Here is an 18717-nt window from a genome sequence, read left to right on the forward strand (position 1 = left end):
CTGTTTCATGCACAGCTTTGGTCCCTGGTAGACTGCTTTTTACCAAACTGCATCTTGGCGTTACATCATTGGGGTAGCTGGAAGCAGGCCTGTTATCTTCACTCTAAATGCTGTGAGATGCTGTCACCGTCAGGATCCCCACGCATTTGATTTCTACCTAGGAGGAGCCATACAGAAATTTCCCTCAGGCCTAAGGGTCTGGACTCCTGAGTAACTGATTTATTTTCATCTGACAGACACTTGAAATTGAGTAAAGGTTTTATCCCTCTCCGTGCTGGCTTACTGGGAAGCTCAGGTAATTTTGTTCCCTTTAGTCCTAGGAGAGTCTGGCTTGATCTTTTCCTTCCTCCCTCCCTTCCTCTCTCCCTTTCTTCCCCTCTGCTCTGATTTCCTCACTCATCTATAATATGCTGCTTTAAGAAACTTCACAAATGGCTTCAGTTTACTTTTTTGAATTAAAGCAGGTTAGTTAAACTTAATGGATTCAAAATGCCTCTTTCTATAGGTCACCATCATGATGACTTATGGATAAACATGTGTTTTAGAAGTAAAAAAGTTGCTTTTGAAGGCCAGGCATAGTGACTCATGCTACCAGCTACTCGGGAGGTAGAGATTGGGAGGACAGTAGTTCAAGGCCAGCCTAGGCAAAAAGTTAACAAGACCGCATCTGAACTAACAAGCTGGGTGTGATGGGTATATCTGCAATCCCAGTTATTCAGGAGGCTATAGGTAGGAAGATTGCAATTTGAGACTAGCCTGGTCAAAAACTTAAGATTCCACCTGAAAAATAACTAAAGTAAAAATGGGCTGGAGGCATGGCTCAAGTAGTAGAACACCTGCCTAGCAAGTACAAGTTCAAACCCTTGTATTGTCAATAAAAAAAATCCAAACTCCAAAATCATTGCTTTAAACTACTGTATTTTACCCACAGATGGTGCTCAGCTTTTAAAAACAAAGAGGAGGACAAAGGAAAAACACTCCCTACACCCTAGTGTTTTGGGTATTTTTTTAGCTTAAATTTTTGTTTTGGATCTTTCTTTGGTAGTGTTAGCAACTTTCTTGGATATGTTTTCAATGTAAAGGAGGCTGTGTATGTATTTTCTCCCCGTGGGGGATACTTAGTGGTCTTGCTTGTTGGTGAGTCTCCACTTGAATAGAAAGCCATTTCAGTAATGCCCAGGAAGGAACAGCATTTCTGTGAAGCACAGCCAGCTCCTCTGGCTTCCAGGCACGGTTTCTGCAGAGGAGTAATATTAATGGGCAAACAACCAAAGACGGTGGCGGCAGGTGAGGCACCTGGATTCTGTGCCTCTGCTGTGCGGTGCTGCAGGCTTTGTACCATCCTCTCATGGCTTCTGCCTCATCCCCACTCTGTGGCCTTCAGCTTCCCACCTGGCCTCTCACCTAGCCTGTCCTACAAGGTGGTTCTAATCACTATATGAGGCTGTCCAGGGTGGCCATGCCTGGCCTAGTGATGTGATCTCCTCCAGACTATTTAAAAAACTGGAACGGGGATTTAAAAGACACAGGAGTAACTTGAAAATGTTTTAGAATGGTCACTGTTTGCATGCTCCCCCTTTCCTTCAGAAGGAAAGCTATGCGCCAGGCCGCAGTGAAGAGGCAAGGTGAGGGGAGTTAACCAGGGTGCAAACGCAGGTTTGGTAGGCATGACTGTGAAGGATCCCTTGTTCTATGTTTTCCAGAGCCTGCCATCAGTTCAGTGCTATGAAAACACCCACACTGGGCTTGGGGTGCTCTTCTACATAAATGCACCACTTTTTTCCTGCTTGGTGGCAAGCAGCACAGAGCACAGGCGCACAAGAAAACGACGGGAGAGTCATTCACAGCAGCATGGAAGGTCGCGTGGGGATCAGAACGTCATTCGCTTCCTGGCAGCCAGACCAGGTCATTTCCTAATTCTCTGATGAGGGCTCAGCTGTGCAGTGCAAGGTGCACTTGCTAAGTTGAAGGTAAGCTGGCAATTATGTCACAAAGTCGCATGTCCTGGAGATGTGGCACGCCTGCTCATCTCCACCATATTTTCAAAGACAGTTTACATCTGAGCCCTTTTAGATCTACCATAGGTACAACAAACACCATCATTCACTCTGTGCCTATCCCATCTTTAGTTTTCAAAGTGAATGGCAAATTTTTTAAAAAGCGAAACAAAACAGAAAAGTTGGATGTTGTGGTGATGGCAGTTTTAGGTATGCATCTTGTCATATTTCAAAACCATTCTTTCGGGAAAAAATGAAAATGTTCCAGGGTAAAATTGACATTTCCTTCTGTTTTTTTAAAGCTTAGGTGACTCAACATCATCTATGTCTGCAGGACAGGGAGACCACCTGAGCTTATCCTGATGCAACTTAGTCTATAAGAAACTAACGTGTGCACTAGGCTTGGTGGTTCACTTCACTTGGTGGTTCCCAGCCACTTGGCAGGCAGAGGTAGCCCAGCAAAGTTAGCAGGAGACCTCTGAAAAACAAATTAAAAGGAAAAGGATTGGAGACATGGCTGAAGTAGGAGAGCACTTGCCTAGCAAGCATGGGGCCCTGAGTTCAACCCCTAGTACTCCTCCCCGCCAGAACCCTCAAATTAACATGCAAACTCAGTTTCTGTGATATTTTTCTGAAAAAATCTTTCCTACTGATAAAAATTCATTAGCAGGAGATCAAAGTTCATGCATATAATCAATATACCAGATTGAAAGGAGTATCCTCATGGTGAGCTGTGAATTTGGGTCAGAATAAAATTCTGAATGCATTTACGGGAAACCATCAGTTTCTAATTCCTAAAGGTTCATTTGGGCTGTCGGATTTGACCAAAACCTTTTTATTTTTGTTTTTTGGCAGTACTGGGGCTTGAACTCAGGGCCTTCACCTTGCGCCACTCCACCAGCCCTATTTTTGTGAAGGGTTTTTTGAGACAGGGTCTTGAAAACTATTTGCTTGGGCTGGCTTTGAACCACGATCCTCCTGATCTCTGCCTCCTGAATAGCTAGGATTACAGGTGTGAGCCACCTGTACCTGGCTCCAAAACCTTTTTAAGTGACTAAAGGAAACATGTTTTTAAAAAATTAAATTTTCTATAGTTAACCTTCAAGACCTACAGAAATGTCATAGTGTAATGACATTTGGTGCTTAGGAGGAAGTGTGTATTTAACTTTTTTATTGTCTGGAAAGGAGCACATTGAGGTACTGGTCTAGGTCCTACTGAAAAATCATAAATTTAAAGGCACATTAATGTGTCATTACCCTTTAAAAACACATAATTTACATTCAGTCTTGATAAAAGAAGTTACAAAATACCAGAAAAAACCTGTTTAAGAAATTAAAACTTGGCAAGCTAAAAAGGTTTCACATTTTCTTTCAGTGGAGTGAGAGAAAAAGGCATTCAACAAATTAATTTCAGCTGGGCCTTGCATTCTGCTCACAGTACTAAGCCTGACAGAGGCCAGCAATGAGTATGCCTGTCCACACAGACAAGGGCTGGGTCAAAGCCCGGTGGGCTGGTGTTGGACAGACTCCCGATTCCAAATCCTAGAGCCACGTGAAGGTTTTCCAAGTACTGATGGACTTTTCTCTTTCAGCCATGCTTTCCCTCTGGGCACATCAAGCCACCACTCTTGTAATAAATAGAGGACATCTTTTATGGGTTCAGCAAAACAGAAGCTGTTGGCCATGTAGGGTTGCTCTGATCCAACACTGGGGCTGTCTGGTAGCACTGCCTTAGTGCTGGAAACTGGGTCAGTAATGCTTAACAGTGATAGCAGGCTTCATGGTCATAGGACTTGTGTTCTCACAGTCAGAAGGAAGAATAAGAGGTCTCCATTTACTTGGGTGTGTTTAATTTCAGAGAACTGGCATTTTATAAACCAAATGGAGTGGAATTCCACTATTATTTATTTGTTGTTTCTGTACTCTTGAGTTTCCCATAGTATCAGTAGCAGCCCATTTAATTCTTAGATGATTTCACTTAATAAAATGGAACAAATGTTATTTCATCACATTTGAACCATTGGTGACAGGTTTACTTGCATCCATCAACGTACCTTTTAAGTAAAAGGAATCATATATACTTTTGACTAATTGTGCTGAAAGTCTAATTGTTAAGATCTAGTGATTAAAGCCTCAATGTTGATGAGCTAAATGGGAAACACACATGTGCTCTGAGAGGAGATTTTACAGCCCAGGCATGGTTGGCAGACTGTCACTGATATACCCGGGGGAGATATGCACATATACAGAAAAGAGTGGCAATGTGTTTGTCTCAGGTTATTTCCCTTAAGAGAAAAGTGCTGAAGGCAAGTGAATGCAAGACTTGCCAAAGGCCAGTACAGAACACGACTGGCCTCTAGGTGGTGCTTGAGAGCAGTTTACAGAAGGCTGACACCTTTCAGGGTGAAAAGGAAATGGCGGCATCTCCATCACCTGCAGGCAGGTCTATAAGGGACAGTCACCCATTGGACAGTCTCCAATTTTAATGCATTTGTTTTTCACTCATTGCACTGCCTGTAAGTTCTGTATTCCACTTATGGCTTATGACCACAAATCATCACTGTTGAAACTCAACGAACAAGGGTGATAAAACACACTTATTCAAAGAGCTTGGCCAATCAGGTCGTCCTGCTACAAAGCTTTCCTTAGAAACATATGTCTGCTTCTCCCACAGTCTCCCATTTCCCCAGAACTGTCTTGTCCAGATGGAACAGGTTGGAGTTAGGGTTTTATTTGCTTGCAAGTGGAATTTCCCAAGGGGATGTTTTATTTTTATTATATTTTTTCGGTAAAGAATTTTTTAAAGCTATTACAACTGCTACATTGATATCACATACAAATCTGTAATTTCTGTTAAAACATCAGTCATCAGTTGATACAAAGACAATCCCCTTTCCCTGTGCAAACTATACAAATGTGGGCAGATGTGTGTATCCATATAAACTTCCTATTTACACACATGCTTGCAGAATAGGAAATCTTTAGCACAAAAATTTCAGAATCTAGAAACCCAGGAAGATTTTAACATATGTTTTTTTTTTATTAAATATGTAAAAAGATCAACGCAAGTCAAGTTATTCACATATTCAGAGACAAAAATCTATTCTACCATGCGACAATAGGTGGTAATGTAAAATGGATGGGATACATCTGAATAAGACTTTTTCATCTATTATGTCATTACTTATCTATATTTATAATTAACAATACATATGTTTACATTCCTTTCAGTTTACATTTAATATATAACAAAAGCTTTATGGTGTACTATTTAGTAAAAGTAATCAGAATGCATGTTAAACCTTAACGGAATAATGGGAGTACTCACCAGGGAAGGGAGGAATTCTTGGTTCCCTTCTGGAGTTTACTTCTCTCAGGTCAACAGGGTTTTTGTCTTTTTTTTCCCCTGCTTTTCTACTTAAAATGAACATGAACTTTCTCTTTGCCCCCTGCTTCGGTCATTTCCAATCTGAAAGTGGCAATGGAAGTGCTATAACCAGCCCACGGTGAGTGTGAGGGGAACTAGGAAAGAAATCCAACTTTCTGAGAGGGAGGAGCAGGGCACACACCCAGGGATGCTTCTCTGCCTGCCATGATGACACGTGACTGGGGGTGGGGTCAATATGAGAGAATGATGGGGTCCCACCACCCATGGGCAATGAGTAGTGGGTGTGCAGAGGCACGGGTTGCAGCTCAAGAAGATGGACTCTGAAACATAGCTGTTAAGGATTCCCCAAAGCATCCATGATATCACCTGGGCGCACCACCTAAGATGTTTAAGATAGGGACAGGAAAAGGAAGTTACAGCTCTTCTTTACATGAATAGAGTCTGTGCTAAGCCACTGGGAAGGAGAATGGAGTATGTTGGCTGGGAAGATCTCTTTGCAGGTGAGGAAATATGACCAACATGTCTACAGCTGAGAAACCTGGGGAATTGAACAGGAATGACTCTTGTTGTTCCAGTAAGAGTCATCGGGAAGCCTCATGTGAGTGATACAGTGTCAAGTGGCTCAGGAGAAGACACAATTCTAACTTCCTGGTATATCCACATGACAGGAGTGTGACACTGGGCATTACTTAGACGTCCAGGGCAGGTAAAGAATGGCCTAGGAACCACAGAATTATCTGCAAGGAGCAATTTATCACACCTTTTACAAGAACTATTTTTAAAAAGAAAGTCAGTGAGTACAACAGGTTTAGGAGGGTGGCACACATTAAGCATGACACTGTATAGCACAGCCACTACTTGTAACCAGGTTTGGGAGGACGTCACTGCTGGGAGCCAGGCTTTCCAGCCTCAGAGAAATAAGCTGCCACTGTAGTGCAGGGTGAGCAGGAGAGAGAAGAAAGGGAAACCAAACACCACGGAACATCTGTCCAGTTCTGCACAGTTGTAATAATCTCAAAAATACAAGCCATCTTTTCCACATATAACTGAATAAATACCACTTTGCTGCAAAAGGTTTTGGAAAGACTTCTTTTGGTGCAAAACTTCAATGCCAGAACTTAGAATCAGTGTTTCATCAATTAATAACGAAATTTCAAAGCTCTATGATGCAAAATTCATAAATTTATTTTTAAGCTTTTCAGTTAAGTGGAAAGTGGGGTGGGCACATTTGTTGCTTGTTTTTGTTGCACCTGCTAAGTCAAATAACAAGTGAAAATAAACTAAAGTTGGAAACCAAGTGAAATGAAGATCCGAGAAGAGACACAGTCTGTTAAAAGGGGGTGGGGTGGGGTGGAGCAGAAAGGCAGAGATTTGGAAAGAGACTAAGAAAATGTGCAACTATTAGTTAAAAAAATAAGGAATGCTTTAAATTCATTAATGTTTTCTCTCTATATGAATTGCCATGGTTTAGCAAATGTCAATGACAAGGAGGGCCCTTGTGTTGAAGAGGGGAGATTCTTTATTCCAGAAGGTACTGGGAGTCATCGGCATTTCTGTGCTGTTACCCCAGTGTCAATGTGAGACTTACAGAAGCATGCTTCTCCCCTGGAATTATGCTCTTATTAACGAGGTCTTCACTTCTATCCTTCCAGCCAGTGTGCAACACAGTGCAGAACTCTGGCACTCAGGCTGCACACTCTCAAGTTATCCTTCAGTAGGAATCCCCTAATGTGAATGGCAAGAAATGGGTTGAAACCCACACAAGGAGGAAGAGGGATGAGGCAGGGGGACAGGTACCTACCAAGACCCCCTTTGGACTGCAGATAATTGAGTGACAACATCTTGGGTTAGTGGCTGCCCACCGAAGAGGACCCTGAGAAAGAAAATAACATGAGAACTTATTATGGGGTGGGAGGCAGGGGCATGAGGAGAAGGGCAGAGCTGAGATGGTGTTTTCCTTGAGTCACTGTCTTTCAAAACTAACAACATACTGTGTGGTTGTCTAACATGCTGCTCCATAAGCACTGCTGGGCCCTGAAGTCCTAGTTTTGAGTCAAATTTTCCCTTTCATATCGTGAGTGGAGAGAGAAACTGACTCTGTTTCCCTCCATGACACAAGTCACTGTCATTATGGCTTTCATATCAAGTATCTGTTTCCCTTTGCTCCAATTGATTATTTGACCAAATTTATTATCAGAGGTTAGACTCGCAAACATCAAAGCACCACAAATGCATGTGACATCTAGTGACACTGAGTTGAGAAATGCCAATATAAATACCATGTATCAAATTACCATTGTTTCACACTAGGATAAAAAGGGGTGGTGGTGGTGGTGGTGGTGGTGTTGGGGAGGGAAGAGCTGTTCTGGAAAGAAACGAGGGAAAGAGCAGAACCAATCTCAAGCCAAGTGGTGAAGTTGAAGGTATGTGACCCTATGATCGCTCAGGTAGGCGACCAAAATGGTCGTTTGCTAATGCATCTTGGCAAAGTAAATGGGAACCAAGCACAGTGGCTGGCGTATGTAACAGTGTGTTGATGGTAACGACAGGTTGGGAACAACTGGTTTGAAGCCACGCATGTTCCAATTTCCCAGAAGACAAGTTCCCACGCACAATGGAAGCATCAAGAGCTGCCGAGCCAGTTCAGTACTCCTCTTGCTGCTGGGGCTGTTGATCATGGACTTGCTCCTCTCCTTCCGGCTCTTCTGTGTGGCCCTCCTGTCAGGCAAGGGGGAAGTTTCAGCTGAAATAATTTACTACACATTAGGCCCATGGGGTCCCAGACCTAATCCCTACACAGCATGGAGTATCTCGTCTGAGGAGATGAACAGGTGTAGGCACAACTAACCACGCATAAATTGCCCAGCTCCCAGGGCCAACACTCCTGGAAGGGACACCTTCACATTCATTTGCTATCAAAGAATTATCATTCTGCAAAGCATGGTCATCAGAATTTAGGCACAAAACTTTTCTTCCAACTGTTCTGGAGGGAAATCTTAAGACATATTACACACTTTCCTACCCTCTGTAAAAGAGTAAATAAGCCAAACACATTGACTGCAGTGTTGTGGTAACCACAGATGAGCCAGCTGGGACATAAAACAAGGCCTCTGCATTGTGTTGGATGGGTGCCCCTACACTAACAGCCCCCAGTGCGGTTCTTCTGATCCGTATTTCTTCTGCTGCTGTCATTTGCCTTGTTCTTGATGTCTGCAGATCCTTTTCTATAATCTGTTACCAGTCTGGGATGGGCTTAAGATACCAGAGAAACAACTTGCTAGTTTCCAAGGGAAAGGAAAAGATAACAGCTACATTTTATGTGATGCCCTAGCAAGGAGGCCCTTCTCTGAACAGAGCTCAAAAACCGTGTCTCAAGGACTTTGGGACATTTGTTGAGGGTCCTTTGGCTCACTGTTTGCTTGTTGTCTATTCACTGACTACAAATCAGAGAGCTATGGTATGCCTCTATTTGGTTCCAAATATCTGACTTGTCATTTGCTCAACCCAAAAAGCATGTTGTGAACACCAACTTAGACAAAGCTACAAATTCTTTTTTTTTTTTTTGACCTATGAAGAATAATTATTTATTATCCAAGCAGAAGGAGTGAGGCTACTAGGCAGCAGCTAACTGCCTCCCCTCAATAATGGCACAGGGCTTTGGGAAGCAGTCTGGCCTGTATTTTGGGACATACAGAGGACTCAGGTCCTGTCACACTTGGCACACTGACTGACTCCTGGTCTGCCCAAACCCATCCCTTTCCTATCAGGCTCCTATTCTTTGTAGCCCAGGGCAAATCTGTCAAGATTCAATTCAGATACAGTAGGATCATCTCCCCAGCTCCCTGAGTCAGGCCCTTGCCTGTACCACTTTGTTCTTCTTGTGCTATAAAACTCTGACTTGGAAACTTGTCTTGAATCTTCTGGATTTACTTACTGGATCCTGAGGTTCCTGAAGGTGGGGGTAAGGCTTTAGTTAACTGTGTCCCATCTCATCTACTATAGCATTCTGTACATGTCATATTAAGAGCAAAAATCACAGAGCATTCAAAAATGGGTGATGAAGACTATCAGCTAAGGTTGCACAATGAGTATTTTCAGAGAGTTAGTACAATGTCAAGGTTATAAACACAGATTCTCGAACTCATGTCCTAGCTTTGTTATTTATAAGCTATGAGACTTTGTGCATGTAAAGTAACTGCTCTATGCTTCATATTTTTTTTGTCTATAAAAAGTGAGAGGATAATAAGAGTGCCATGCAGCAGGGTTTTTAGTGATAAATAAATCCAATAGAGGATTTAATGAGTTAAACTGGTAAAGTGTTTGGCATACAGTAAATACTTAAGTGTGAGCTGTGACTATGATTACTAGTGGAAGAACTCTGTAGAATATATTCTTGAAGTACAAATAATAATAATAATAAAGTAACCCTTTCTGTGACAACTGATGGTAGAAAGTGAACCATTTGATTTGGGATCAAATCAAGCACTGTCCCTTACTGGCGTCTTTGTCAATGGGCACATTATTCGGTAAACATGAGCTCTCCTCATGTGCATGATCACATCCTGTCATTGACTCCTAAAACTGCTCTGCTTAGGCCCAATGTCTGGTTCTCTCTGACCACCACTTGCTGTCTTTCTGACCCTTGCACTCTCAATTCCTCAACTGCAGATGCTCTTTACTTCAGAGTCTCTGGACCTTGGGCACCTCTGTGGTTGTGCTCTTGGTGGCATCTTCTGCCAGCTGCTTTGCCCACCACTTGGCACTCGTGAGGGTGGCTCTCAGCTCAGGAAGTTAGCATCTCAGCTGACAGCGGCAATCTGATGGAGAATAGGAGGGCATTTCACGCTCGGGAAGCACAAGCCAGGAAATGGGCATAGGCCTCAGAGCAGGTGCTCTCCCCTTGTCTACAGGAATGAAGGAAACAACTACTTATGGGAGTTTCACAGGTGCCTGGGAGCTCCCAATATCTGTTCTGCCACAAGCTCCTCTTCATTAGGAAAACACTGCTCCTCCCTGAAGTCCTTCTTTCTGCCCTCACCCCTATATTAATGGCTCCTCAAAGCTTTGCACTCCTTATTCCTGCCTGTGTTAGAGGGTGGGCTGAACACCCTGTGTGTGTTCCTACTGAGTTGGCTATATATCTTCCTTTCTAGCCGGGCTCTGAGTCCCTCCAATAGGTTAGGGGTATTGTTTCATTCATCATCCTAACTCTTCAGTGTAGTGTGGTGTCTTTCATATTGTACTGCTCAAACCTCAGCTGGTCTGAAGTATGCTTTTGTTGCATAATTGTTTTTGTGCATGGTCGACTGCAGAAGTGAAAGTCTCAGAAATGAGGATCTGTTTTACATTTTATGGAGAATCTCATCATAGTTGGGAGGTAACTGTGGGATAATTGACTTAACCCAGAATCGAAAGTTGGAAGACCTAGATTCAAGTAATTGTTGAGCCTGTAATAAGTACGGGACCAGGAACCCACTACATGAGGCCCCTCCTCAGGCCTCCCAAACACACTGAACAGGGCATGGGTTTGCTGCCCTCGTCTATGGCTCCGTGGTCTCCAGCAGGCCGAGGGCAGCAACCCACGCACACTGGGTTAAAGTCTAGTTGTTGGAAACTTCTCATGATGTCACACATTTGTAGGAACTGCAGACCTTAGAGCATGCTTCGTAGGCAATATCAACATAAAGAACAGATCTCCCAAGTTATCAACGGGGTGCTAATGCTTTGGGTGCAAGTTAAGACAGTAAGAAAGTCTGTAATTCTGAGGACATGTTACATATCACAGCCCAGAGCTACCAACCCTTACAATGTGATCACAGATTCCCAGAGAAAAAGGTATTTTTCTTTTGCCCTACATGAGAATGAAGAAATTAAACACATATAGAAGTAGGGATTGGTGCAATCCCTGCTTAATTGAGGCACTTAATTAAGTGCCGCCTGCTTAATTCTAATATTTTCTTATCAACTCCTTATGTCTTTCTAAATGCTTAGCTATTATTATCATGGTGGGAGGGAGGAAAATGGGTCAAAGGAGGGAGAAGGCTTCTCTCAGAAGTTTGGGGTTCCTGCTTCCTAGATGTAGAGGCACTCAACCTTATTCCCACTGCTCAATGCCATCCATGGCTAACAGTTCTGTCCTTTCTCCTTTGTTCATGCAGCTTCCTTCCACCTGAAAAACATCGTCCCTCTTAGGCTGTATTACTGCTGATATTTCTAGTCGTCCTTCAACATCCAACCCACATGCCATCTTCACCTTGACAGCTTTACTTGGCCCTCCAGGTCATTTCTATGTGCTTCCCACACAAGTCTATTTATGTCTCCATCATTACATTTGTCATAATCTGACACATTTTCTAGTTAGTTGTGTCCCCAGCTGTCTCCCTTTCTGGATGAGCTCTTCTGAGGTGGGGGTTGGTCCTTTTTCTATGTACACATGCTTTATCCTCTGGTGTGCAGAAACTCCCCGATGACAGAAAACACAGCCTGTATCCAAAAAAAGTGCTGAGGAATATCAAAAAAGTCTTTAGGTCACTTTAATAATGGCCTCTATGACAGTATCTCAGGAAATAACCAACTGTTTATAAGTTGGTGCACATTGGCTGACAGAATCCACTGGGAGCAGGTGGCCAATGACTAAGCTCAGGTACCTATGTTCTCAAGTCACCTTATGAAGGGAAAAAATGAGAATGATAAAGAGATGCATTGTATAATTGAATGGCCTTCTGCTCTGGAAACTTCTGTTAGGTTTTTATGCCTGGGAATTGAACTACCTGTTGACTTCCCTCCTCAGAATTCCCACTTGAATTTTTACATCTTAACATCATATTCTGGGATTGCTTAATATAAGAATCAGAACACAGTCATCACTACATAAAAGCAGTAGGGTAACACTTAGGGGAAGAGATCCTCCAGCAAATACCCCAACCTGAAATGTCAACCCATGTTCATCTAATTTAACTGAAGAGCACACAAGACAGTCTAGCCCTTGATTCTTCAGTACCTCTGCTACCTCCAGGAGGATTCTGGGAAAAGACAGACAACCAGAGATATCCGCCACCTCAGATTTGTATACACAAGTAGCCAATGACCACAGCATCACAAACAACATACTATCATTTCTTCCCAGAGGATATCATTCACGCCAGACTTACATATGGGTGCAGATTTACCTATCACCCAGGTGTGGAACTGGCCTAAAAACAGGAAACAGTGTCAGAACAAAAAGAGGATTTGGAGAGATGGGGGTGGGAGAATATGGTGGCACTGCTGTCACTGAACACATACTTTCTAAAGTGAGGTCTTTCCCAACCATGAGACACAGGGGCAGTGGGCAGGCTCCCTCTATCCCCAGTGCAGAACCTGCTATGATTCTAGGAGGCTGTCCCAGAAACAGGGCCCATCATTCTTAGAGAGGAAGGCAGATGTGTGATGGAACCTTGAGCCTCTAGCAGGGAAGCAGAATGGAAGGTGGGCCAGCTGCTCCAGTGCCTCTGCACGTGTACCCGTGCAAACAGTTATGTGCACCTGTATACATCTTTGTGTGCATGGGCACAACACAGTATACAGAAAGCTTTCAGCACAGTTCCAGGCACAGGGTGGAATTCCATTTCTTTCTGTACAGAGACCAAGGTTTAAAAAACCTCAGTCATAGATCTTGTCACAAGGACTTCTGGCATATTGCTAATAAAACACCTATTCTCCATAGGAACCTCTGTGTAACCTAATATGTCCCCTGGAGTTGTCCAGACACAAAGTTGCAATAAAATATGTCCTGGAACTAGAAAAACCAAGTGAGCAACTGCATTTGAAGATTTTGCTCTCATAATTTACACACAATGTTTGTGATTTTTCCCTGTGGGATTCCAAATGCCTGGCCACTCTAATTCTCTTGGATTTTAGATCGTCCTTAGCATACTCTTAAATGGTGATGTCCACACCATTCTCTTCTCCTTACATCTCTCTCTACTTCATGACAACAAAGGTGATTTTAAAAAGGGTACCAATCAACCAGGAGAGAATGGACACTGACTTAATAAGTGAATGCCCAGAGAAAAAGAGGTAAAGCTAAGACTTTTGGAGGTATAAATAAAGAGAATCAGAGTTAGCTAGAGAAAATCCAGGTAAACATTTGAGTATCTGCTTTTCTATACAGAGTGTGTTCAACTGAAGATTTTCAAGTAGGCCATCTATCTTGAAGTCTTCCCCCACAGGTCCTACCTTTTATTTTCTCCCTGCCCCCTGGCACACAATAGGGCATGAAGGAGAGAATGCTGTCCTATTTGGGGGGCTCTGAAGTAGATAAACCTGGATTCAAATCCTAGTGTGGGAGCTTATTAACTATGCGTTGCTGGGCAAGTCATTTCACCTGTAAAATGCAGTTACGTAATAGCACTCGCCATGCAGGAATGCAGTTAGGGTGAGAAACTCATATAGGACATGAACATGGTATCTAAAACATGCTAAATGCTCAGTAAATGTTAGCTATGACTACTATTGTGATTCCACTTAAAAGGTGGCTCCAGGGTTGGGGTGCAACTCAGTGGGAAAGTAGATGCTTAGCATGCATGAGACCCTGGGTTCATGCACAACAAACAACCCCCAAACCAAAACCCTACAAAAAAAAAAAAAAGCCACACATGGTCAGGCTTGGAGACTAGAGAGCATGAATCCAGACTCTGGCTGCCCAGGAATTTGGGAAAGGTCTTTAACCTCTCTACTGCCTTAGTTTCCCCTCATCTGTAAAATGGAATGACAACAATAGGATTCTCAAAAGAACTGAAGGAGCCAATAAGCTAATCTACATGGAGCCCCAGGTTCTTGCCCCTCAAGTCCCATTCCAGGTGTCTGAGAAAAAGACCTGATAAACTCATTCAGTCTTTAAAGCATGACTGCTCCTGGGACATCTGCTTGTAACCATGCACATATTTCAAGATGGGCAGCAAGGCGATGATGTTGGGGTGTGGGAGGTGGTGATGAATGGCACAACAAAGCCAAGAGTGGACATGTAGGTGGACTCCCCTGAAGCCATACCAGGAGGCTAGAGCTCTTGCCTCAGGCTGACCTGTCTAACCTTAACCAGGAATTTGGTGACTTGTGACAACTGTTCATTTGGAGCTCACCTGGCAGTGCTCCTACATAGGTCCCCCAAACTGGCTTAGAATCAAATTTTCCCTCCTGCTGGAAGTGTAGGGCTGGGAAGAAGATCTGAGCCTGTGTTCTGGCCTTGCTGTAGCTACAAGTACCGCAGACAGGACCTCTGCTTGGTGTCTGGGTCTGCACAGACTTCATCTGATTTAGAGTCAAGCAAGTTTGTGAAGGCCATAACCACAATTAATCTGCACTACAGACTACAGAACACTCTGTACCTACAGAGCATTATGTACATTCACTTGTGGTTGCAGATACACTATAAGCCATCAGATCTGAAAATACTGAGAACTGGATTGGCCTCTGGGACCTCACCAGGGCTTCCAAATCTGCATTTTGAGCTACTGGTAACCATGAAAGAAGTTAAAAAAATATCTGGAGGAAATAAAAAAAGTGGTGGAGCACTCCCAAACCTCAGACACAGTTCCTTCCAGTTTAGAAAAGTATCATTGCTAGGATTTTAAGACATAAATGGAGTAAACATTTGCCTGGCATTCAGCTGGAACAAGACAGAGTAAACTTGTTGGTGGCTCATTACACTGTATGGAAACACAGTAGAACCTCAGTATCAAGGGTCTGTGATTAGAGGGAGACCACCATAGAGGAAAACTCACACATGCTCTGGATGCAGAGTTCAGTGCTATATAGTGGATGCTTGATTCATTTTTCCTGTAATGCCACCCAGCTTCTGTTAAAGATAAAGCGCCTTTGAACAAACCTACAATTTTCACCATATCACTTACATTAAGCACATTCACTTTTACCTTACTTTTTTGCCACCATTTGCTTTTTTTTTGACAGGATTAAGGGCAGGAAAACAATCAGCAGATCACACAATGATCTAAACATGGTAACATGGGATTGACTGAGAGCTTCTCTGCATCAGCTGGGTTGAGTAATGCATGCAATGGAATTTAAAATTTTTGTTTTTGGAATTTTTGATTTTTACAATTTGTTATTAATTTTTGATCCATGCTTTGTCAAAACTGCATGCAGTAACTCCATGATTAAGGCAGGCTTGCTGTACTAACACAAATCCATCAGAGCATCCATAGGCCTCCAGATCAAAGAGATCTAAACACTTCCACCAGCTTTGACCCAACATAAAAAGAAGCTGGAGACCCTGGTTTCCGGCTTCTTGCCTTCCACAACTTGTTCTCTGGGAGGGGAGGTTCTCACCTTCTACCTCTGGGTGTCTGGCCTCGACCACCCTGAACAGGCAGAATGGTGTGACTTGCCCCATTCTGCCATTTATTCCACACCTTGGTTCACTGTTCCTCACGTCTTCTTTTCATCACCTGACAGAGCTACATTCTGGGTCTCCCTTGATACACTGGCTCATGTGCCAGTTCTTACTGTTCATTTTCTCACAAAGCTGAAACTCTTGGGATTTGGCTGTATTTTCTCAGTTAAAGCCCCACCCTCCACATATCTCTTCCCAGGTTAATTTATGGATGCAAGTCCCATCAGCCTGGGTGAATGGATCATGATGACAATAGTGCTTATTTCCCTGGGAATGTCAAGTGCACTAGTTGAGCTGTAATTCTTACCGAGGCCCCAGGGAAGCATGCTAAGGCTCATAGATGGATTGTACTTGGCCCAAGACTGGCTTTAGAACTCAAGAGCCAAGGGTTCTGCACACTTACCTGTTCTTCTGAAGCATAGAGCACTTCCATTAGTCGCTGCACGAGGTCATCATTTTCCTGCCCATGTTCTTGGCAGAGTAGTTCAATCTCTCTCAACTTCCCAAAGTAGAAATCCCTTTCCTTTTCCACACCTTCAAGGGCAAGTTTTAATGAATGTACCTACAAAAGAATAAGAGTGAAGAAAATCCCAAAATACATGATAAGAAAAAAATGAGCAACTAAGCCTGTAGATAAGGATATAACACATGTACAGAGAGATAAAAAAATAATCCATGTATAAGTCTGAGGGAGAAGCAGGGCTGTTGTCTGAGCTTGAGCCTGGGCCAAAATGGCCAAACTCAGGAGAACACTGGTCATTCCTTTCCATCAATCAAGTGTTTATTAGCTAGTCAGAGGGATGTATCCAGACTGGGGGAGCCTTTCCTCTCTTACTAATGTGGACTGTATCACACTTTTATCCTAACTTGTTGCTATGATCTGAATGCCTGTGTGCCATCCACTTCAGATTCATATGTTGTAATCCTAACCCCAGTGTGATAACATTAAAAGGCAGGGCCTCTGACAGCTGACCAGGTCATGAGGGTGGAACCCTTGTGAATGAGATTAGTGCCTTTGTAAAACAGGCCCAAGAGAGCTCTTTCATCTTGTCAGCATAAGACACAGTGAGAAGGTGCAGTTCATGAGGAATGGGCCCTCACACACACTGAACTTGCTGACGCCTTCATCTTGGTCCTTCCAGCCTCTAGAATGGTGAGAAATAAACTTCTGTTGTTTATAAGCCACTCAGTTTATGATATTTTGTTATAGTGGTTCAAGTAGACTAAAATACTCATTGGCAATCTGCAGGGAAGGGAGATGAGACAACAGGTTGTTGTAAGTGAGGTCACTTATTTTGAGGATCCTTCAGATCACTTGTATCAAGAGCCACCTTTAGTATGAGATCTCTTCAAAAATGATACTGAGCCAAAATGGACAAATGTACTCCACTGAGGAACCAGATCTTGGCAACCCAGGTGAGACTGAAAGACCGGCTGAGTGGATCTGTCTTAACTTCTCTAGTTCTGGCTTTGGAGCATCACTGGAAGGGCAGGACGGTATAGAAGCTCCATTCTCTCATCAAAATAACTACCACTTCCTCTCTTCCCTGCTTGATGCAGTCTCAAGGATCTTCCAGGCATGTGTAGTGTCTTGCAGTGGTTACACAGTGCAAGAGATGGGGTGGAGCCAACAATCTAGGCAGGGCCCACAACCCTGGAACCTGGGCTAAAGAAACTCTGCAGTGGGTATGAAGAGACTTGATTTCAAATCTCAGGCTGCTACATGCCTGTGCCTCCAGCAGTGACACACATGTCCAAACTATGACCCCTCTCCCACCTTTTTCCATTTGGTTTATTGTATTTATGTGGCATATATTGCTTGGGAGATACAATAACTCTTTCACGGATCTCCTTAAGTGAAAATTTCCTTCTAGGATATTAAAAATCACCCCAAACAGAATTTTCTAAACTTATATTTGAACTACAAAGTTTTATTCTTTCTAGTAATTCTGGACCTTGGCACATGCTAATTATCTGTCTGGAATTATTGATTCCAGACATCTTGTTAAAACTCACTCAGATCCATTCTGGAAAACTTCAGGAATAAGGCCCCTCGGTGTCAACCTCTCTGATGGCCTCATGTAGTTGTTCAGTTTGCTAACTGAACCCTTATTTCTGTGAATAGTAGACTTTGCACATTTGCAAAAATGCAAGGCAATCAGCCTGAATTTCAGAAAAAAAAATTTATTCTAGAAGTCCTTTTCTGCTTTAAACAAACTCCATCTCTGGGTTTAGCTAAAGAATATGTTGACTCTGGGCTGGTGCCAGCCAATGGATCTGTGGCTGGTTGGTTAGTTAGTTATGACACCATTTATTAGGCTCATGCAAACCAAGCAAGGACACTGCTAACTTAGGAAACCTAGATTCCTTTGCCTCCTGACAGTGCTTTGGTTTGCACAATGAGCAAACAGCTAAGGATTTTTTAGAAATACTCAGCTCGAGTTGGGCTTGGGTGGTATTCCAGATGTGTTAGTAAGAGGTGCTTGGCTATAAACATTCCCTAGTAAATGTGAGAGCAGATTAAGTGATGAACTGGTGAATGAAATTCCATTTTCATGGCTCCACTCACAAAGACTGATGCCAGCCTCATCCTTCACATATCACGGCAGATGCCCGAGTGCCTGAGTGATGGAGGAGGTGTTGGAGCTGGACCCTTGAGGAAAGTCAAGGACAAGGTCCACAGAGGGGAAATACCCTTTTGCTCCCAACTCTTTTCAGTGTATCCACAGATTGCAGATCTTCCCAGGCCTTGCAATCTGAATGACAGCCAGTCTCTGTGCCTTGGCTACCCAATGACTCCCCTCCCTCCCTAACAGCAGGGACTCCAACTCACTGTCCAGAAAGAGTCCCTAATTATTTTATTTATGTCTTTTCCTCCCCTACAGCTGTTGATTCATTTTTATCACTGGGATTGGCTAGCACAGTGTTACTTTTATAGTATA

At 43.2% G+C, this 18717-nt stretch overlaps 1 protein-coding gene across 3 annotated transcripts in view; it reads right to left on the reverse strand.

Annotated features, from left to right (window-relative positions):
* Positions 1 to 5012: 5012 nt before the first annotated feature.
* Positions 5013 to 18717, reverse strand: part of Mapre2 (microtubule associated protein RP/EB family member 2) — a 152750-nt gene continuing 139045 nt past the window's right edge. For all 3 annotated transcript variants that reach the window (XM_020177514.2, XM_074070011.1, XM_020177513.2), the window contains 2 exons: positions 16179 to 16337; positions 5013 to 8103 (listed from right to left, as the gene is read on the reverse strand). In XM_020177514.2, coding sequence (XP_020033103.1) covers positions 8029 to 8103; positions 16179 to 16337 — 234 coding nt within the window. In that variant the 3' untranslated portion in view covers positions 5013 to 8028. The remainder of the gene's footprint in view (positions 8104 to 16178; positions 16338 to 18717) is intronic.

Source organism: Castor canadensis, chromosome 4, assembly GCF_047511655.1.
Source record: "Castor canadensis chromosome 4, mCasCan1.hap1v2, whole genome shotgun sequence".
Lineage (NCBI taxonomy): Eukaryota > Metazoa > Chordata > Mammalia > Rodentia > Castoridae > Castor > Castor canadensis.